This window comes from Eublepharis macularius, chromosome 3 (assembly GCF_028583425.1).
Source record: "Eublepharis macularius isolate TG4126 chromosome 3, MPM_Emac_v1.0, whole genome shotgun sequence".
Classification (NCBI taxonomy): Eukaryota; Metazoa; Chordata; class Lepidosauria; order Squamata; family Eublepharidae; genus Eublepharis; species Eublepharis macularius.
Window position 1 is genome coordinate 107,957,750 of NC_072792.1, and position 23,159 is coordinate 107,980,908.

At 45.2% G+C, this 23,159-nt stretch overlaps 1 protein-coding gene across 1 annotated transcript in view; it reads right to left on the reverse strand.

Annotated features, from left to right (window-relative positions):
- Positions 1–23,159, reverse strand: part of NCAM2 (neural cell adhesion molecule 2) — a 282,335-nt gene that overhangs the window by 254,033 nt on the left and 5,143 nt on the right. The window contains exons 3-5 of the mRNA XM_054973767.1: positions 10,724–10,841; positions 5,442–5,602; positions 3,008–3,153 (exon numbers count right to left, since the gene is read on the reverse strand). Coding sequence (XP_054829742.1) covers positions 3,008–3,153; positions 5,442–5,602; positions 10,724–10,841 — 425 coding nt within the window. The remainder of the gene's footprint in view (positions 1–3,007; positions 3,154–5,441; positions 5,603–10,723; positions 10,842–23,159) is intronic.

Genomic DNA, 23,159 nt, shown 5'->3' on the forward strand with positions numbered 1-23,159 from the left:
AACCTTGGCTTGATGAAGGCCCGCACACTGTCAGTGCAGGTTCAGGCCAATTTGCATTTGATAGGTGAACACTGGCTGGGTGTGCTTCTTTTGTGGTCTGCAATCATCCCAAGGTGTGTTTGGTGGGAAGCATTGGACCCAGAGGCCATTGAGAAGGCTAGGCGCAAGGCTGATAGAGCCCTTAAGAAAGTTATGGTGGGGGGATTGAGGATTTATTTGCCCCACCCTCAGATACAGGCAGAATGTGCTGAACTCTACCGGGGCGACGGCCTCCATCTTTTGGTTTCTGGTAACATTCTTGGAAGATATTCGGCAAGGGGTCAGGTCAGCCATAAGCCACCTGTGGGGAGCAGGGGCCTGAGCAGAGGCTCAACCCCCGCATTGGCAAGATAGGATGGGATTTGAGCGATTCAGTGACCCCCCCTTGGCATATTCCCTTAGGGGAATTGGGGGTCTGTCAGGAGAAGCTGGTGGGCTTCATGGCAGCCAATTGCGAGGACAGACTGCCCGTGGGTATCATGGACAAGTCCACCCCTATGGTCTTCACAGAAGTAGGGGTCGGAGCTTTACAGGAGAATGACCTGCCTGGCTGCCGGGTACCAGCCATCCTGTGGAGGGCTCACCCCCGGGGCAGTGGGGGATCGCCCAGGGAGATCAAGGCAGAGGTCCTGTGAGACCCCAGAGCTTGACCTGTACCACTAGCTAGATCCTTTGCCGATTCCAAGTTTATGTTGTGTTAATAAAGTGGCCCATATGTTATACCCAAGCAACTTGTCTGCCTCTCATTTCGACTGGGGGGCAATGCGGCCCCTCTAGCTTGCAGCTTAAGCTGCTTAGGATGGAGGATGAGTTTGCAGCCCCGGATGAAGGAGGCAGTCGCTTCTTTCCCGGGCATCTGGGACTTTCCCGGGGGGGGGGGTGGAGCATAGGGCATATAAGCCTGCTCCGCCTCCCAGGTCCTTAGCATTCAGTGTTTGTCGGCCCACCCGCCCTCCCCATTGTAGTGCAGGATTAGCCGGTCGCTGTTTATCAGGGCCAGGTAGGAATTTTTTGCTCCTATACTTATTGGCACTGTTGGCTGGGAGGTTTTTCACTTACCTTGCACTGCTGGGGGTTAATTAATCATGTGGTGGTGCTGTAAATAGTTGGTCACTGGCAGGATAGGATGAGATTTGAGCGGGTCGGTGACTCCCTTGGTGTATTCCATTAGGGGAATTGGGGGTCTGTCAGGAGCAGCTGGTGGGCTTCACGGCAGCCAATTGCAAGGGCAGACTGTCCGTGGGTATCCTGGACAAGTCCACCCCTATGGGCCTCATGGCAGTAGGGGTTGGACCTTTACAGGGGAACCACTTGCCTGGCCGCTGGATACCAGCCATCCTGTGGAGGGCTCAGCCCGGGGGAGTGGGGGATCGCCCAGGCAGGTCAAGGCAGAGGTCCTGTGAGACCCCAGAGCTTGACATGTACCGCTAGCTAGATCCCTTGCTGATTCCAAGTTTATGTTGTGTTTATAAAATGGCCCGTATTTTATACCCAATCAACTTGTCTGCCTCTTATTTCAACTGGGGGAGGGCAAAGTATAATATCTAACTATTCTTTGAGAATTCCAAAACAAAACCTGGACATCCTCTGTAGGGATGGGTGTTTGTCACTGGGGGGTGGGGGTTAAGGGCAGAGCCAAGCCCCCTCTACTGCCCTCTTTCCTCTTTCCCTGATGAACCACACATATAAAAGACAGCAGCCCTTTTTAAACTCTCTCTCCAGAAAAGGGAATGCCTCTCCATCCTGGGAGTTAAAACCAGTCCTCTATGGCTAAATTCTAACCCAGTCACATCTCTCATGGAGCCTGTTTTTTAACAGCACCTCACAGGCTAGAACAATATACATTTATACATCCTGGAATGTCAGTTATAACAAACATTCCAAAGAAAAGTGTCAGTTGGAGCAAATGATGTACTGCTCTGCCAGGTTTATTCCACCTTTTTCCTGAGAAGAGATCTGCTTTCCCAGGGCTGGATTTGAAAGGTGAATCATAGGCCAGTTGTGTCCCTATCCTACCAAAAGCCTTTAGGAGAAGCCATAAGTAGCTTTAGAATAGAATGTCATCAATATGCACATGATACCTAGCTTTACATCTAACTATTCAAATCCCCTGGTGATGCAGTATAAGTCCTCAGTTGCTGCCTGACAGCTGTGGTCAAATGAAAGCAAACAAACTGAAACTGAACCAAGAAAAGACAGATACTGATGACGAGATCTTGAAGGACATTGTGCTTCCCATTTCTGATGGAGTCAGTTGACCCTTGTGAACTCAGTGAGACCCTCGGGGTTATACTGAATGCAGCTAGAGAAGCAAGTAATTGCAGCTGCACAAAAATCCTGTAAGGTAGGTTAGGCTGAGAGGGTCTGACAGTACTAAGTCAGCTAATACTAGTCAAAGAATGGAGAGCTTGGACTAGGAAACATGCCCACTCATCTTCCTCTTGTTGTGTGTCAGATTTTGCAATGTTGTATTTGTAGTTAAATGTGCTATTACCTTCTCAAACTGAAAGCCTGGATTCTCTAGACCTGAACACTCTCATACAAACCACAAACACCTTCACATCTATGATAAGAATTCATTGTACCTTCAAACCAAGATATTGTACCTAGAAATTCACCCCTCCAAACACACGGAAACCAAACAAAAAAAAACTTATCATGGAGATTTCAAGAAAAAATCCTCCTTCCAGTTCATTTTCTTAACAGTTCAAAATAAGAAACAATTTTGAACCATTTACCATTCCCCTCTAACCATTTACCTTTCAGAATTTGGCAGCACATTTCTTTTCATTTTTTGCTGCACCTGGATTTTCATGCTACAGTACAATTAACTTGCAAACAAAATATGATCTTAAGTTCAAACTCATACTTAAACATATCGCAGTTTAGTTTTTAATTAGAAAGAGAAATATGTTCAGATTTTATTCAATATAATCCTGTTTACTACAAAAATTCAAGACTGACTTACCTTGTCACCTTCAGAGAATGTTACTCCATCTATGGCTCTCTTCCAAGTAATTTCAGGGGCAGGTTCTCCTTCTGCCTCACATATAAGAGTTGCTTGACCATTTTCGAAGGCAGTTTCATTTTTAAGTTGTATTATTTGAGGTTGTACTGTTAGAAGTATAAATTATATAACTCACACTTGCTTTGAAAAATATGAAGACTACAGTGTACTTAGATTTTTAATATATATATATATATGGTTTTGAATGAAGACAATCATTTATTGTAACTGAGCCAGAGTTTTAAAACCCATGGGAAAGTTTTTGAAAGGGCACAAAATGCTCCTGAAAAATGCATAAAATTATTGCTCCAATGTTTGTGGTTACCTGGGTCATCCTTATGTGTTCATATTATTTGGCTGGTTTATATATTGAATACCATTGCCCCATAATTTTTTCTTTAACTCTGAATGTTAAGCAACATTATGCATATGAAGGTTCAGGCTTTGTAGAATATTAAGCTTTCAAGTTAAATAAGGAGTTTTCATTTGCTATGAAACTGCATGAATTTTTGACATGGCATAAAATTTACAAAATGATCCTACGTTTCATGAATAAACAATATTTGGCAGCTATTCCAATTATATACACACATACAAAAGAAAGAAATTGTAAGGACTCACAAGTGTATCTCATTTCCCTCATCCCCATTATGTCCCCATAGCCTCTTTCCTTTTTTTATATCCTTCTCTACTTCCCACCCACCAGTCAAACTTCCTTTATGTCCCTCTCCATCTTCAGTTTTCCCTCCTTCTCTACCTCAGGCACCTTTACCCAAGAAAACTATTGCCCAATTGCACAGTGCCATTTGCTGGGTTGGGCCCAGTTGCACCTGGGGAATCTGTAGGACTTGTGATGGGCACATCATTTCCTAGTTCCTCTTCCCATCCTCTTAGCAACACTCATGTCCTCACCTTTCCCTGCTTCTTTTTCTACCACCCACCCACCCACTTTTAATTGCTCCCCAGCTTCATCTTTATTTATTGTTTATTTACTTCATTTATACCCTACCTTTTTCCACAATGGGAAAAGTAGCTTAGTCAAAACTTACCCAATGTAGGGTCAGCCCTAGTTAGTACTTGTATGGGATACCACCAACCCAGGCTTGCTACATAAAGGCAGGCAATGGCAAACCACCTCTGATCACCTCTTGACTTGAAAACCCTATAGGGTCATCATCAATTGCCAGGTATAGTGCAGCTGGCAAGGTTATTGATGCTCTATCCTATCACTTTCTAGACATGTTGAGGATTTCACAGTGGACCTGTTAGGAGATAAGATTGTGAGCTGAAAACGAATCTATTCAGGTAACTTTTGTTTATTTAAGGGGGGGAGGGGGATTTGGTGCAGTGGGAGACTCTTGCATAAGCTTCATTGGGGTATCTGAAATAAATTCAAGAATAAATACAAACCTTAAAACAAATTAAAAACATACTTTTGATGATTTTATTCTTGTATTTATTTTTGATCCCCCTGATGAACTTATGCAAAATGTGAAGTGGTCTCAGAGTGAATTAAAATTAACGCTCACCGCACCACTTCTCTCTCTCTCTTTTACCCCATGATTGTTTTGGAACTTTTTTTTTGCTTCGCTTGTCTAAGCCATGCCTGATAACAGCATTTGAGAGGGGAGGGGGGATCCCCCATAATCAATCCCCATCGCTGTATCCCAGTAGCTGGCTAATAGTTTCCAGATCAGAGAAATCAGAAGCCAACTATCCATTGACCCTTGCAATCAGTTTTGAATTGGCTTCTAATCCTGCCCTTCTAAAAAGTCTCCCTTGGTTGCGGCAACACTGTAACCCAGCAAAATTTACCTAGCAGGAGGTCAGACACTGGGGGATCAGTGGGAGGTCAGACACTAGTCAGATTCAATTGGGAATCAGTTTCAAATACCTGCTGCAGCTAGCCTTTGGTGCTAACAGGTTGTGAATGTTGATTAACAAGCTCCCTGATTAGAAGTAGTGAAGAGGCTGTGAGTTGAAATACCAGGTGTTCAAGCATACCCTGAATGCAAGTTGTTGGGGAAGTGACTTTAAAAGAAACCTTGGGCCTTTGTGTTCCCACGTATCTGGCTGGCAGGAGACAAGATCCAAGATCATTCTTCTGCTGCACCAAGACTCTTCTTACATATTCAGCATGGGAAAGCACGTATTTAAGACTACCAATACCGTACCCTGTTTAAGGCTGCGCATTTAGTTTCTTTTGAAATCCTTCATACATTTTACTAAATTTTCAAATTTTTCATGAGCTTTCATTAGATGTAGATGAATTATGATGGCAACTCAATGTCATGTGAGTCCCCAACCCCAGCTATCCAAGAAGAGCAAAACTAACGTTTTATCAGTTTATCTGAAATTCTACCTCAGATAACTGCTATTCAAAGACAATGCTTACCAAAAACTTGAAGGAATGTCTGATTTGTCATCTTTCCTGCTTTATTTTTTGCTTCACAATTATAAGGACCAGCATCAATGTTTTTGATATCTCTGATGGTTAGTTCTGTGCTGCTTCCTTTCAGTGTATATTTGTCACTTTCTTCAATCCGCTTGCCTTTTCTACAGGAAAAAAAAACAATGTTGTATTCCACAAAGCATATTTTAGAATCTGAATGTTCATATTCCTGATATGGATATTTCACTTTTTCAATGTTATTTCTACCTAAGAACATAGCTAGTGCTGATAAAAATGTAAATAGGGTACTTCATTCAAAATATGTAATTATTATTTTATTGCTATAGGACAGCACATTTTCATAGCATGCACTGCATAATTAGGATAAGAAAGTCTTAATGAATCTTTAATTCAATAAGTTAATTTAATTTATTAGTTTCAAAAACACCTAATTTAATTTATTATGCACCCCCATCTGCCCACTGGATGTGCAGATCCAGTAATCTAGAATTAAAATATAGTCTCCTGGTACTACTACAACAGTACTCCTTCCATCCATCATTCATGAGTCATGACTGCCACAATTTACATCAAAGATATACTCCCAACAAAGAAACAGGTTATATTTTTTCCTCATACTTTCTTCAGCTCACTAGCTTACAAAAGTCAGGGATGCAATACAAAATGAAATTCTGCAGAAACTAATCCAAGAGAAGAAGAAACTTATAAGGTACTAGTGATTATCTCATTGAATTATGGCAGGGTATTGCTTGAATAAGCTTGATTAAGCCACATAGAACTTGCTCTCTCTTTTGAGTAATATTTTTGAGAAGTAAAAAAAGACATTTGAAATAACCATTTTCTATCCCAAATAAACTCTGCTTTTTTCATCTTAACAACCTCCCCCTCAAGGTTTATACACCAAAAAATGCACTTGCAGTCTACAAAAATTGGAAAAAAAAACCTTTCTGGGGTAATAGAAAGTTTTGCTGATGTCTGGATGCAAGGATCTAAGTAGAGATCGCTGAGAATTATTTGGTGGTGGTGGAAAGTGCTGACAAGTCACAGCTGAATTATGGTGACTCCTACTGGGGTTTTCAAGGCAAGAGACTAACAGAGGTGGCTTGCCATTACCTGCCTCTCCATAGTCTTTGGAGATCCCCCATCCAATTACTAACCATGTTTAGTTTCTAAGATCTGACTAGATCAGGCTTGCCTTGGTTATTTGACATATGAATAATTAATGACAATGTACTATAAAACCGAACAATAAAAGACTGTATTTTACATTTTTGAAAAAAGTGTTCTCAAAATATATAAGGGAGGCAGAGCTTTTTCTTTTATATCAATAGCCAATTCCATTGAAGAACCTGCTTCAACTAGTTTTATGAAAACAACTTCAGAGTTCAATACATACATTTGCTTCTGTCCAATAAATGCAATCTGAATCGGGGGGGGGGGGAGTTTAGACTATGAAGGGTGAAGGGATATTATCCAACAACCCAGGACTGTTGGAGTAACCACACACATCCCTGTAAGGTTGTCTGTGATCTGCGTTGCATCTTCGGAGCAAAATTTTGTACTCATGTTATGTGAATGCTTTATTCCAAGACAAAGTGCTGGAATTATTTATTTAATGTGGAAAATTAAGGTATTGATAGATGACCTGTGCTGTTAATACAAATGCTATTTAAATATGAAGAATGTTTAGTAAAATATGTTCCCCAAGATAAAATCTAGTTGTTTTTTCAATAACTAAGGTTGCTGTGCAACTAGAGATGGGCACGAACTGAAATACGAACCAAAGTTTGTCACGAACTGGGCCAGTTTGTGGTTTGTGAACCAGTAGTTTGTCGGAGCACATTTCTGACGAACCACGACAAACCACTATGATTTTTAGGGAAGCTTCTTTTTGGGTTCATCGCTGCAGACAGCCTGGAGCTGATCAATCTATTCCCTAGGCAATGGGGGGGATGGACTTCTGCAGACCTTCTGCAGCCCTGGGAACACCAATGTCAGCCCTCCAAAGCTTACTCTGGCTGCCAATCAGAGAGCTTCCATTCTGCTCTATGAGAGCAGAAGGAGTATAACCCCCAGCTCTCAAGGCAAGTGGTTTTAGTTTCCAGCAGGCAGTTACACAGGGAGGATTTTCAGTCACAGAGGGGGAGCTATTTGAAGCTTGTGTTTGGCATTCTGATGCACATGCTTCTGTTCCACAGTCCGGCTCAGGGGCTTAGCCTAGTGGGTTACTCACCTGAGGAGTCTTTTATTATTATTTTGGGCACCTCTCACATAGGGCTGCCAGCTCCAGGTTGGGAAATTCCTGAAGATGTAGGGGGGAGAGCCTGGAGAGGGTGGGGTTTGGGGAGGAGAGGGACTTCAGCAAGGTATAAAAGGTTGCCAAGGTTGCCAGCTCCAGGTTGGGAAATTCTTGTGTGGAGGGAGTCTAGAGAGGGCAGAGTTTGCAGAGGAGAGGGACTTCAGCAAGATATAATGCCATAGAATTAAGGTTGTCAGATCCTGGTTGGGAAATTCCTGGAGATTTGAGGAGTGGAGCATGGAGAGGACAGGATTTGGGGAAGGGAGGGACCACAGTAGGGTATAATGTCATGGAGTTCACCCTCTAAAGCAGCCATTTTCTCCAGGGGAACTGATTTCTATGGCCTAGAGATCAGTTGTAATTCAGGGAGATCTCCAGCCACCACCTGGAAGCTGGCAAACCTACCTTCCCCCCTAGAAGTGACCTTCCCTCATGGATCGCCTCTGTCTTTTCCTGTACAAGAATATTCCTGTCTCCCCAAAGAACTTCTACTCCTTTCCCCCAAGATACACCTCACATAGATTGTCTCTGTCTCTGTCCTCCTGTCCTTTAAAAGAATATTCCTGTCTCCCCAAGAACATCTTTGTAACTGTTCCCTCAAAGAGTACTTCTGTCCCCAATCCATCCCCAGAGCAGTTTTTCTGCTCCCAGGAACCATCATTCCACTCTGGGGTGTGTCATTCCATTCTCAGAGGAAGATTCTCTAACTCCATCCCACGTTTTCATTGCAACTTTTTGATGCTGCAGTGTATTTCAGTGGAGCCAATGCAAGTCAGAGCAGTTTATTTGTTCCCAGAAACCGTCATTCCACTCTGGTGGCAGTCATTCCAGCCCCAGAGCAGTTTAGCTGCTTCCAGGGACTCTCATTCCACTCTGTGGGCCTTCATTCCAGGCCCAGAGCAGTTGAGCTGGTTCCAGGGACCATCATTCTACTCTGGGGGCTGTCATTCCATTCTCAATGTATTTCAGTGGAGGGAATGCAAGTAAATTGGCATTCGTGATGCCCATATCTAATGGAACTTTCCTGGGGGCACCTACTTTGGGAGTTTATAACTTGGACATCTGAAATCCAATTTTTACCAAACTTGGAGGGTGGCTGGAGAAGAACCTGCTGAAGACTTCCTGTGAGACTGGCATCTCTAACTGTCAAGGGGGCCGTTCTACAGCCTCCAGAAGTGACATAAACCAAACAACCTGTTTGTGAATTGGACAAGTTAGTGTAGGCCCGTGGTTCATGAAACACAACAACCATGAACTGCCATTTTCCCAGTTCATGTCCATCTCTATGTGCAACATAATAACCATCCAGACATGATTTCTAACATACAACATTATAGAGAACAATGTCTGAGTCTGAGTATACTGCACCACAGGACAATCAGAACTCCTTGTACTAGCAATGCCAACCTACAGGTGGAATGTGGAGATCTGCTGGAATTACAACTGATCTCCAGACTACAGAGATCAGTTCCTCTGGAGAAAATCGTGTTTTTGGAGAGTTGACTCTATGACCTTACATCTCTGCTGTGGTCCCTCTCCTCCTCAAACTCTCCCTCCCCAGCTTCTTCTAACCCAAATCTCCAGGAATTTCCAAACCCAGATCTGGTAACCATAAGTACTAATATTCATTCAAATTTTGATCAATTAGTCTCTATCATCTATATGTACTTCAGAAATAACAAGTGAGATTTCTTTTTTAAAAAAAACAATCTGCAGGTAGCAGAGAGGTTCTTGTGAGAACTGAAGATCTGATAAAAATAAAATTTGATAATTGGCTCCATTGGTTACAGTCTTTGTAACAAAATTACCAATGAATTAACTCTCTGTACCCCGTGGGAATATAATTGAACTTAGACTCCTGCTCTAAGTAGCTCTTAAAAGGGCTGATCAAGGTCAGAGGCTCACTGTATCTTTTCACGCTACATAATAAAGGCGGGAAAGGCTTTAAAAGGAAGGGCCTGGGTGGGTAGCTATTTGCATTTTCCCACTTGCAATAGGAGAAACACCTTAAAATATTTGATTTCTGAAGTGCTGGGAGAAATGTGCCTGGTCTAACAAAAGGAATTAACCAAAAGTTCCCTAGGAAAAAAATGCAAATTGATGTCTTCAAAAACTGTATGATGTAAACTAAAATTTAGCCTGTGGCTATATGAGTCACTATGTGATTCATAAAAGCACGATTTGGTTCTGTTCTGTGTACTTCATGAAACACAAGACAATGGGGGATATGAGCAGCAAGGTGAAACCATAAATCATTTTCTGGTGGAAAGAAATGCAAAAAAGAAAGAAAGAAAGGAAATGAAGAATACGCTAACAGTGCAGTGCTATGAACTCTAGGGTATATGCATTGATTTTAATGTTTAGACTGGAGTAACTCTGCACAGGATTACACTCTTCAGTGCTTATGCTCTGAAGAATGCATTGATGTTTGCACAATGTAGAAACATTTCTCTTAAACTCTGCAAGTTCAATATAGTCATTGCTATAAAATCCAGAATTACTCAACAAAATAAATAGCTGTACAGTACAATCCTAAACAGAGTTATTCCAGTCTAAGCCCATTGGTTTCTATGACATTAGACCAGAGTAACTCTGTTTAGCATTGCACTAGTAGAGTTTGATCAGGTCTTCATATATATTTTATGTAACAGTATCCATGCTTTTATAGCTTAGTCAACTGGTATGCACAACTTATTAAAAGCATGCTGGCACAGTTACCATTGTAAAATGGTATGCTTGATATTCATGATAATCAGTGAAATAAATAAACAAATGAATCACAATTAAGAGAAAGAGTTAAAAAATCCATGTGAATATCTCAGTCCTTAATGAAACACATGCTTTATTGACTTAAATGGTCCCTAATAAGTTTGTTTTGTTTAGTTTTACTTTTAATCTCAGTATTCCACATGTAGATCTGTTGGATCTTAAATGTCATTGCTACAGAGATTTGGACTTAACTTACCTATACCAGCTGATTTCAGGTTCAGGTGAGCCACTGGCTCTACAGAATAAAGTAACTGCTTCTCCCCGATCTGCTGTGGCGTTAAATGACTTCTGGAGCAATGTAACTGCTGGAGGAACTGGGCAAAATGTGAAATATATAGATCAGCTCAAGTAATTTAAAACTGATAATTCTCATAATGTTTTAATAATTCATCTTTTGAAATATAACTTGAAAGCACAGTATCACAATATTATGGCACAAGGCTGAGGCAAAGGGGGAACGTTAATATAGGTTAATTTTATTTTTCTTTAAACCTTTCCTGACAGTATTGACATCAGGACTTAAGCCACAGGCAATATACTGGTAGCTTCTGGTACTGGTCTCAGTTTTATGTAATACATAGTATCTCACTACTACGCTGGTCTCAGCTACTGGCGCAGCTCTACCCCAGCCAGCTTCTGGTGAGCTACCATTGTAAATCCCTGTGTCAACATGAAATGGGGTGAGCTGGGGTGTGTGCGTGTTGCAGTAGTTAGTTGGCTCCTTAAGCTGCTGCAGGTCATGAATGCTCCCCAAAGGCAGAGAAAAATTATGCCACCAAAAAAGACTGCATGGCCCTTAGGTGCCATTCAACATTGAAGATCAACTGGCACTCCCCTAGTTGTGGCCCTACCCAAAAGATCCACTAGAGCACAGGATTAGAGATGGGCATGATCTGCATTAAGATAAAAAAAAACCCACGATAATGGCGATCGTGCGATTGGGACCCGGCGGATCGTGCTTGGGCACAGCTAACAATCCAGTGGTCAGGAGGGGGGGCTGGATCAGGGCTTGATCAGGGCGATCATGCTCGGATTGGGAAGCCAGACACTCAGGAGCCAGCAATCTATTCCCCTGGCAACGGAGCCAGGGGAAAGCCTGAGCTCTGTTTGCCCGCCTTCTGTCACCCTGGAAACCTGAATGGATGCCCAGCTTGCCTTGATCAGCAGGGCTTCCTTCCAACCATGGAGCAGCAAAGCAGTCACCATCTGGGAGAAGACACCCAAGGGAGGGAGGGAGAAGGGGGTGTTCTGTAGCCATGGGCACTCCAATCTCATCCCTGCAAACCCTGATAGGCAGCTCTGATGGCCAAACACAGACAGCCAAACACAAACAAAGATGCCGCCGGCATCAGCCACCGTTCCTGTATCACTGGGAACAGCGGGGCGCCCCTCCACTTTTGCCTCCATGATCCACGATCCACGATCGACAGATCGGAAACAGGAGATGATTGGTGTGGATCGTTAATTCGGGATCGTCGCCAGCGCCGATCCACGATCAGCTTGATCAGTATTTTTTTTGGGATTGTGCCCACCTTTACACAGGGTGCCGACTACAGGTGCAACCAATCACCTCACCCTCAGTGGTGGCCAAAATCCTACCCAGAAATTAATCACTGCCCCCCCCCCAATCCAAGCTGGGACATCTCACAGTTTACTATGTACAGCACACAATAGAAGACTCTGTCTCAGAGCACTCTGCCTTGTAGGGCTGCACCTTGGTGGCAAGAGAAGCACAGAATGGGCACTTAGCACTAGTGGGAGAGGAAAGGCTAACATGTCTCATTTCAGAACCTGAACAGGAACTCTGTCTCTGGAAGCTTCTCTCTGTCTCTCTCACTATATATATCTGGTACCTTCCAAAGCAGCCATTTTCCCTAGGAGAACAGATCTCTGTCACATGGTAGTCAGTTGTAATTCCAGGAAATCTACAGGACCCATCTGGAAGTTGGCAACTCTATACAATCTGTATTTGCTAGGTCATCAAACATAGTATCACACACTGGCCATTTCCCCACAGTCTAAAAATAGTGCGGTACTCACAGAAGGCAGTGATTTGTAAACAGATGGAGTCAAAAATCATGCAAGGAAGCCAGCAACCTTCTGTGAGTACCGCGCTATTTTTAGACAGTGAGGAAATGGCCACTAACTGTCTCCGGAAGCTGTCTCTCTATATATATATTAACGGTCTTTTAAAATTTTCTTTAATTGTTACTCTTTCTCAGTAGGATTGATTTATTAAGTGACCAAATGAAGTGTGAGGACCCAGGCAGAATAATAAAGAACTTTATTATAAAGGTTTATTAATAACTAGTGTTCCAACTTGTAAAATAAAGAGATTAGGAAAAGGTTGGTAAATAAACAAAACAAACACACCCTAACGCGTCTAACTATACTATCCTTAACTGTCTCCTGGTGACTGACTTCTAACAGTCTCACCCCTTCTGGAAGAGGGAACACTGAGAGCAGAACCACAAGTGACAAAAGGCACAGATTGGACACTTGTCAGCTTCCCTCAAGTTTTGATGGGAAATGTAGGCAGCTTGGCGGAATGTTGGACAAGTGACAGTTGAAAAGTCCATTGGACAGCAGTCAGAGAGCCAAGCTTCAAGACCAGGATGCCTACATTTCCCATCAAAACTTGAGGGAAGCAGACAAGTGTCCAATCTGTGCCTTTTGTCACTTGTGGTTCTGCTCTCAGTCTGCAGCCTCCCCTCAGTTCTGCTTCCTAGGAGTGAACCCCCTCCAACTGTGATGAGGCCTTTTATCTTTTCTCTCAGTAATAATCTCTCTAGTTTCCTACTGGTGCAATTTTCCCCTCAGAATCCCCTCTTACCCAATCACAGAGGCCAAAGGGAACCTGGGAAATGTAGGCCCTGCAGTCACTTTACTGCAGGCTTCCCCAAAGCCACTAGGCCTCACTAGGCCCAGGCTTATAACATGGATCATGGCTTCCATGGCCACAGGCACACTCCCAATTACAATCTCCATGCTGGACAGCCCAAGAGAATCAAAATGACTCGCTCCCCCTCAAAAAACCCAGCACCCCCTTGAGCAGGCTGACCAGCCACTCTCCATTAGTTTCGATTGTGGGGAAAACGACTCCCACTGCAGAAACACATGGATCATGGCTTCCATGGCCACAGGCACACTCCCAATTACAATCTCCATTTCAATAGAACCAAAACAGACCCCCCCCCCAAAAAGCCCCAGCACCCCCTGAACAGGGTGACCAGTCACTTTCCATAATGAGAGAACTTTTATAAGTGCTTCCCCAAGGGCACATATGCACTTACGGTTTAAACCGTCATTTATGAACATTCGCCCCCATCACAGTGGCTTCAGCATGGCAGTCCCATTTTCTACACTGTCTGAGGCAATTTCAATTTGGACTCTTGTTTTTCATTTTAGACTGGCTTTGAAGCCTCGGTGCAGTTTCAGGCTTTCAGAGCTTTGCAATTCATGTCACTCTTTTTTTTAAAAAAAACTTACATGCGTAGTAATGTTGCAATGTTGGAACCCATCCCCCAACTGTATTTGCTGATTGGGCTGTCCCATGCCCACTGGAGAGGCAATTGGTGGCAGAGATCTGGGGGGAAACATATTTTTCCTGCTTGTTGCATTCTCATTTTTTTAAAGCCAAGCCAGGAAAGGGTTAAAATGCTGCTGGTTCATTCCCTCCTGGCAGCTTCCCTGCTGCTTTGTTTTGCAAACAGCTGTGCAAAAAGGCTTGCTTTTCTTATGCTTACAAGGAGGGAGGGGAAAGCAGCCATTTAACCCTTCCCTGACTTTTAAAGCCAGCAGGGAATAAGCAGTAAGATCAGGAATGGTTCCTGGCTTTGAGGGGGAAAAAAAAGTACTTGCAAACCCAGGAGGAAGAAAGCCAATGGAGAAGCAGTTCACAATATGGATCAGTCATCTTTATGCACTTAAGACTAGAGATGGGCACAATCCAAAAAAAATACCGATTAAGCCGTTCGTCGATCCGGGCTGCTGCCGAACCCAGGCCACCGATTCTAACCGATCAAGTCCCATTTCCGATCCGGAATCGGGAAGGCCAAAGTGGGAGGGCGCCCCGCTGTTTCCAGCGATATAGGAACAGTGGTTGGTGGCAGCGGCCGCCAGGCCCGGCAGGCAGGGGGAGGCGGCGATGAGCCGCCTCTCTTCAGGGAGGGAGGGGACATTCACACACACGCACACTTAGAGTAGAGGGGGGGAAGTTTTTAACCCAGCAATGAGCCACCTCCCCTCAGGGAGGGGACATTCCCAGGGCCAGATCTACGGTTGCCAGCACCCAGGGCAACCGTAGTCAGGCTCTTGCACACATGCGCTCCTGGGTCACCCCCCCCCCACCCACGCAGCAAGCTGGCTGTCCTGGCGCACTGTGGAGGTGGCGGCAGCGCAAGTGGCTCAGCGGCTGCCTGCGCCGTTCACCTGCCCCGCAAGACAAGGGGCGGCCGGATTGCCCGTGCGCCCCTTGTCCTGGGGAAAGACGAATGGCGCGGGTGGCCTCCCAGCCTCCCATGCTGCCTTTTGCCTTTCCTTTGTGCCCATGGCTTCAGAACACCCCCTTCCCCCTCCCTCCCCTGGGTTGCTGCTCCGTGGTTGGAAGGAAGCCTGTTAATCAAGGAAAGCTGGGCTTCCATTCGTGTTTCGAGGGCGACAGAAGGAGGGCAAGCACAGCTCATTCCCCTGGCTCCGTTGCCCCGGGAATAAATTACTGGCGCAAGAGTGTCTGCAATTCCGAACAGAAACCAATATATCCAATCAAGTCCCGAACAAGCAAACCCCCGACTGCTCGATCAGTTGCCATGGACGGAAACGATTAGCTGATTCACAATGGCGCAAACGCCAACATCGGGTTTTTTTTAAAATCGTAATTCAGATCGTGCCCATGTCTACTTAAGACCTTGTGTTACAACCCTTACTTTCTCTTGGGTAGATTTTTCTTTTAATCTTTCCCATAACACCCTCTGGGTAGTTTGCTGCCACCAGGAATATTATATTCCAAGATATTTTATTTAAGTTTTCCCTTTGGTAATGTGCCTAAGCATCAGGCTCCTTCGTGGTTCTATGTGGCCCTGAGGATAGGAATGGGATATAAAAATGACAGCTACTCTGGGATATAACAAAACAAACTTTTATTTAGTCAAGAAGCATATTGGTTTCATAAATGTAGTTCTCGGTTCTTAAAGTTACTTCCTATAAACTCATTCACACAGATCTCTTCTAAGGTTTCACACACAGCCTCTTTCTCTAACTCAATATTTCTCTCACAGATATGCTTAAAACTCCTCAGGCAGCACACAGCTAGCCTGCTTTCTCTAGACTCTTATTCACAGAAATATTAAACCTGCTCAGGCAGCACACAGCTGGCCTCTCTTTCCCTGACCGAGTGTTCTTTCACAAACATGCTCAGTTCAGTTTCCACACAGGTTATATTTCTCTCATAAATACTTCAATATATTCAGGCAGCACACAACTACCCTGCTTTCTTCTGACTGAACGTTCTTTCTCCACTCTTAGTCTAACTGCATTCACTCCACCCACACTCTCAGTCATCAACCAATCATATCACTCACTCATCCCTCTCTCACCCCCTCTCTTTACCTAGCTCAAACCAAGAATTTAAAGACACATGCACCCATTTACTTGAAATCATTACACCTTCCTTAACTCATCCCCATGTAAATCAGTAGAACAGAAAAGTGCTTTGTTTTAGTTGGCTCATGCCATTATACATATCATGCACTTACAAAGGTCCCTCCCCCCTCCCCCCGAAATGAAAACCTATAATGGTGAAGTATGGAAGAAGAGTATTAAGACATATTTTAAAATCCCCTTTAATGTATGTTTTTATAAAGAAAAAAACTTTAATAAAGAATATGTATGCATATTTCAAATATCTGGATGTAATAACTGAATACAAAGTCATAATAATGGAATAATAAAGAATCTTCTTGGGCAAAGATATATCATTCATTATCTTGTTCTGCTGTCACGTGAATTTTGTTTGCTTCTTTGCTTTTAAAATCTAGTAACTATATATTTCCTGTCTTCAGTCTCTTGAAATGAGATTATTTCAAGGTGCAATAATAATATGACAATAAACCATGCTTATTATTCTATCATATTTATGACTGGACATCAAAACATATTTTCATAATAATGAAGTTGCACTTTCACATTAATAGTCTGGACAGACATCAATACAGCACCATGTTTTCCTTACAAATTTGAAGGGTGAATTTCAAACACAATTAGAGGCACAATCTAGTAAAACAGAACCAACACATGACTGCCCAAAGTGGATTGAGTATACTGGTAGCCTGGTTCTGAACCAAAAAAAAAAGTGCATTCTAGCATTTTCAGTGCAGATTCAGAGACATCTTCATTCATTTTTGACAGAAATCTCTTCAGTCATAGAAAATAACATTTTAATTAGAAAGTAGAATCATAAAATTCTGACACAAATCAAAAAAGGGACTTAAAGAAGAAGGAGAATTCTCTATCAAAAAACTACACAACTTGTTCCCAGTATAGAAGGTAAAAAGGATAAAAGAACAGCTTAGTTTGCATTCTTCCTTCCTTCTGAAGTTTGGCAGAACCCCCAGAATGAGTATGGTGAAAGAAACAAACACTGCAACTCTGAGCAGAATTGCACCTTTCTAAGTCCACTTGAGTCAATGGGCCTAGAACTTTACTTAGGATTGCACTATAAATTAAAATGGAGTGCAGAGGCATTTTAAAAACTAAAAAAAATTCACTCCAGCGTAAGCTTTTGTGAGTGAGAGCTCGCTTCATAAAATGCATCTCATTGCATGCATCCGATCAAGTGAGCTTTGACTCACAAAACTTACCCTGGAATAAATTCTGATGGAGTCTAATAGAAATATAAGTCAGCATGGTGTAGTGGTTACAGCATCAGACTGGGATCTAGGAGCCTCACGTTCAAATCCACACTGTAATAAAAGCATGGTGAGTGACCTTGGACCAGTCATACATCTTCACCCTAACCTCCCTTGCAAGAATACAGAAGAACAATGCAAGCTGCTTGGGATCCCCTTTGTAGAGAAAGGGATAGGTTTGCCAACCTCCAGGTGGGGCCTGGAGATCTTCAGGAATTACAACTGATTACAGAGATCAGTTCCCCTGGAGAAAATTGCTGCTTTGGAGGGTGGACTCTATAACGTTATAACCTGTTGAGGTCCCTCCCTAGGCTCCACTGCCAAATTTCCAGGAATTTCCCAACCCAGAGCTATTAACCCTAGAAAAGAGGGATATAAATGATGTAAATAATGTGCCGCTGGACTGCTGTTTTATTTTTATACTACAAAGAAAGAATTACCCATCTGGAATAAAATTACATAAAGTAACTGGGAGGGGGGTGTTCATATCTTTAGATGACAACCTTCTGCTTTAAAGAACTGACACTGACTTGAAAATATGAAGTCAAGCAAGTGTTGCATTTAAACCTCACAGTCAAATCTTTTCATAAATATTGTTGATTACACTATTAAATTTTATAATGACTTAAAACTGAGAGGCTCTGCAGTATATCTAGCTAAATCTGCCATTATCCTATAATTAAAATAAATATGCTGATGGCTTTTCATAAGATGCTGCAAACAATTATATACTGTAGCATGGGCTGAATATTTAATCATGACAGAGTAAATGAATTTTTGAGTAAATTCATTTGTTGATTATTATTAGCTTTATAGTGAACATTGTACCAAAACGGCACTCCCAGAGCATGCAGTGTGTGCTTATCTGGATGCCGCCATTTGCCCTCATGCACTGAGGGAGAGAGAGATCATTTCCTGGGCATGCGGGCTATTCTGGGGGGCATGGCTTGGTCGTTATAGGCCAGCCCTGCCTCTCCCTCTGTGCAGTTGGCAATTGCAAGCTCGAGGAACGGAGACATTTTTGCTTGTCTTTGGCTTGCTAGGGAGAGCAGGGTACGGTTGAACAAGTGATCACCCTGTTCTTCCTGGCCATTCTGGCGCAGTGCGGCTGGCTTGTCAGCGGCTTGGGTGGAGGCGCGGATTTCACCCCCCCGTCTCTTGGCGGGAATTTCCCCGCCATGATGAGGAGGCGCGTTTTGGTGGGCAGAGAGGATACAGACACCGGCGGCGAGGGAGCATTTTTTCAACCCGTTTGGGGCTCGGTTAAGTGGACCCTTAGTGGGAAGGGGGTGTTGGGCTCAGGCGCGCTGCGGTTCAGCTTGGGGAGTTCCCCTATCCACCCACGTGCCGTTTTAGGCTGGCAAGGGAAGAGGCCCTTGGCTTTTGTTGGTGGCTTATCCCTGTAATCCCCCCCCTTTTCTCCGTTTGCGGGCGCTTGTTTCCAACAGGCCAGGGTAATATCTTGCTGCGTGGCTGTGGCCATTTTGGGACAGATTCCCTCCCTCTCTTGCATTGGTGACCAGTGGGGGGGGGCGCTGTTGCGGGTTTGCACAGTATAGGCATTTGATTAGGCTTTTCCTCCTGGTGGTTGGTGATCAGGGGGCTTGTCTGGGAGTTGGCCAGATGCTTTGGCGGTCTGAACTGTAGTTGGCAGAGGGCTGGTATTCTTGCTTCAACCATGCTGCCTAAAAAAGTTGGGGGTGTGAGTAAGCGCAAGCAGCCTGCTAAAAGACCCCCAGCTAAAAGGGTCTTGCCTGACTCTTCCTCTGATGAAGAGGAAGGGGTAGTGGGGAGGCAAGAAATTTTGGCTAAGTTGGCTGCTTTGGAAAGGGCCAGGGGGGTTGTGCCTGGGCAAACGGTTGGTGGTAGGGGCAAGAGGGCTGCCGAAAAAGTCTCTTTTGTGTCTTTTCAAAGGGATGTCTTAACCCGCTTGTCTGTCCTGGAAAAGTTCAACAGGTGCAATGGGGGATGATGCTGGTGATCAACCTGAAGACCCAGAACCTGCAGCCGCGACCAGCAGTGCGGAGAAAGAGCAGATCGGAGAGCAGGAGATGCTACCTATTGCTGTGGTTGTTGACCACCCCCCGAGTCTCAGGGTAAGTCACCCACATCACATGACACGCACTCTTGGCTTTGGGGGCCTGTTGGCATGGGTAGTACTTCTGGTGAGCTTATGCCTCAGCCGCAGCATGGCGGCCTGCTGGTTGCCTCTCAACCGGGCTGCTCGGCTTGGTTGGGCCAACCTCATTATACAGCGCAGGCAGGTGCAGGTCCTTGGCAATTTTGGGGTCACCAGGGTATGCCCTATTAACCAGGTATGGGGTCCCCCCCACCTGCTGCTTTGCCGGCTGGGGGTGTTCCCAGCACCGCTACTGGTGTTCAATGCTTGAGGCAGCCTCAATTGTTTTGGCCACCCTTCCCCGTGGGGCCTTATTACCAGGCTTCTGCTTTGGGGGTCATGCTTTACAGGGCTATGCCCTTTGGGGATACGGCCTTGCCGCTGGGGGACCACTTGATGCTAGCCACTAGAGATAGAATCCTATGTGGGGAGTTTGTGGACGTCTTTATCCTTCTATTCAGAGAACTGGAAAAGAAGGATAAAGAGGAGATGGATGACCGCGATAAGGAAAGGCTTAAGCGGCGCAAGGTTGACCGCACGTGGGCCAATTGGTTGCCTGGCATGTTGATTTATGCCGGGGTCATAGCGTGCACCCAGCCACAGCAGGCGGCCCCCTTATTCCAGCATATTTACATTGTATACAGGGGGTACACGGACTTCGTTGGTGCAACTTGACTGCAGTATGACGAGGAGTTCCATATGCGCGCTGTGGTTAACCCTACCTTGCCATGGGACCAAATTCACCAGCAGCTTTGGCTGCAATGTATGGCCCAGGTAAGCCCAACCTCGGTGATAGGTCCGACGGCGGGCATTTACTGCAGGGCCTGGCCTCTTCTCCTGGTTCCTGCGCCCCCATGGGGCAGTCGGTTCAGCCCCGGCTGCTTTGTTGGGAATTTGCCTATCAAGGGGTGTGCTCTAGGAGGGGATGTGGGTTCAAGTACAAATGCCCTCACTGCAAGGGTTCTCATTCATTCTCAGCATGTCCCAGGCCTCGGCTGCGTGGTGCTGAAAGGTGACCCGGAGGTGGGTCAGGTCAGTCTGCAGCTGACAAGGGGCCCAACACCCATAAAACTGAAAGTGCTGGTTAAGGCCTTACAGGGGTACCCTGACCGTGTTTCTGCCCAGTTCCTATTAGATGGTTTTACGTTTGGCTTTTGCATTCCATTTCAGGGCCTTCAAGCCCCCTTCATGTCATCCAACCTGCGTTCGGTGGTTGGCATGGAGGAGGTCATGCGGCTTAAAATAGCCAAGGAATGTGCTGAGGGCAGAGTTTGGGGGCCTTTCCCTGCCCCTCCCGTTCCTAATCTTAGGGTCTCTCCTCTGGGAGTTGTGCTGAAGAAAGTGGCAGGTGAGTACCGCTTGATTCATCACCTGTCCTTTCCGAAGGGTGGGTCGGTGAATGACGCCATCCCAGAGCATTTGTGTACCATGTGGTACACGTCCTTTGATGAGGCTATCCATATGGTAAAACACTGAGGGGCGGGGGCAGAAATGGCGAAATGTGACATCAAATCTGCATTTCGCCTTTTACTGGTCCACTCAGATGATTTTGAGTTTTTGGGTTCCTTGTTTTCCAGCCAATTTTACATGGACAGAGAACTTCCCATGGGCTGCTCTGTTTCTTGCATGGCTTTCGAAAAGTTTAGCTCATTCCTGGAGTGGGCCTTGCATCAGAGGCTGCATTGCTATGAGGAATTGGGAGTTCCTCTTGCACATGAAAAAAATGAAGGCCCGGCTCAAGTATTAACGTACCTGGGTATTGAGATTGATATGGTCTGGCAGACGTTCCGCTTACTGCATGCCAAAGTTGTGGACCTTCAGAGGCATTTGGCTGTGCTTAAGAATAAGAGGAAGGCTTCCCTCCTCGAATTGCAGCAATTGGTTGGCCATCTTAACTTTGCCTGTAAGTCTGTTGCACCTGGGTGTGCATTTTTGCGGCGGCTGTGCAACATTATGGCTGGCCTGTGGTTGCCTCAACACAGGGTCAGATTATCACAGGGGATCAGAGATGATCTGGGGGTATGGGAGGATTTCCTCTCATCGTTTAATAAGGTCACTTTCTTGTGGGAGGAGTTGTTGCTCGAGGCTGAGTTGCATGTCGCCTCAGATGTTTCAGGTTCCACAAGCTTTGGGGTTTACTTCCGGGGGCACTGGAGCACGGAGCCTTGGCCAGCAGATTGGCATGATGGTGTTATTACCAAGGACCTTACCTTTTTGGAATTTTTTCCGATCCTAGTAGTGGTCTGGTTGTGGGGGGATGAGCTTGCCAACCATGCCATCCATTTCTGGTGCGACAATATGGTGGTGGTACAAGTGCTTAACTCCCTTTCCTCCAGGTTGCCTAGGGTTATGAGGCTGGTCAGGGCTTTCACGCTACAGTGCCTCTGCCTGAACATTTTGTTCAGGGTGAAACATGTTCCCGGCCTTGACAATGGTGTGGCAGATGCTTTGTCTCACCAGCAGATGGGACGGTTTTGTCAGCTTTCCCTCAAAGCCGATCTGCAGCCTGTTCTGATGCCCCTGGATCTATGGAAGCTTGGAGGGCCGAAGCACACAGAGCTATCCACCTATCCATCGCCCCTAGCACTCCAAGGTCATATGATCACGCTGTGTGGCAATTTGCTAGTTTCCGTCTGGAGGCAGGCCTGGTCCAAAGCTGGCCTATCCCTGTGGAACATTTTATGCAGTTCTTCATGACAGGCGGGCAACTGCCCTGTCGGTTAAGTCTATTAGGGGCTCCTCACAGCCCTGGCCTTTGCCAGCAAAGCCAGGGGTCTCCCTGAGTTCACTGGGGACTTTAGACTCCATAAGATGTTGGAGGGGTGATCCAGGGAATTTGGTAGCTTGTCAGATGCTAGGCAACCCATCTCTCCATCAGTCCTTCGGGGTTTAGGTGAGGTGTGGTGTTCGGTGTGCTCATCCAGATATGAGGCTGCACTTTTTTATACGGCATTGCTTGCGGCCTTTTGGGGGGCTTTTAGAGTTGGGAACCTGGTGGCGCAATCATGCACAGATCAGTCCAGTCCTGCTCTCCTTGAGCAGGATGTGCAGTTTGTGGGGGATCGTGTTTTCCTCTGCATCTGGAGGTCTAAGACTGACCAGCATCAAAGGGGAACGGTGGTGAAGCTGGGCTCCTGTGTTGAGCCTGAACTGTGCCGTGTGCGGGCTTTGCACACATACTTAGAGATGAGGGGCTGCACTGATGGGATTTTATTTTGGCGTGATGGGACCCCCCTTACTTGGGACCAGTTTTGGTCTGACACCAAGAGGGCTTTGGCCAAGTTGGGTCTGGTGGGGGTATCAAATTTTGTACCCACTCATTCTGGATTGGGGCGGTCTCCATGGCAGCCGCAATGGGCTACCTTGATATGACCATTCAGAGTGTCGGACGGTGGCAGTCAACAGCTTACTGGGTGTATGTCCGTCCTCTGCTGGCCCCTTTGTAAGCACTGGCTAATTGTCTTTTTTCTTTTTCAAGTGCTGTGGTTCGCCGTGGGTGGTGTCGGATCCTCATATGCGGGCACAGCATGATTTTTTGGGCAGCCCATCAGGCCAAGAGGACTCCTTTGGGGTCCCAGCTTGGCCTCAGTTGGTGACCCCAGGTTGAG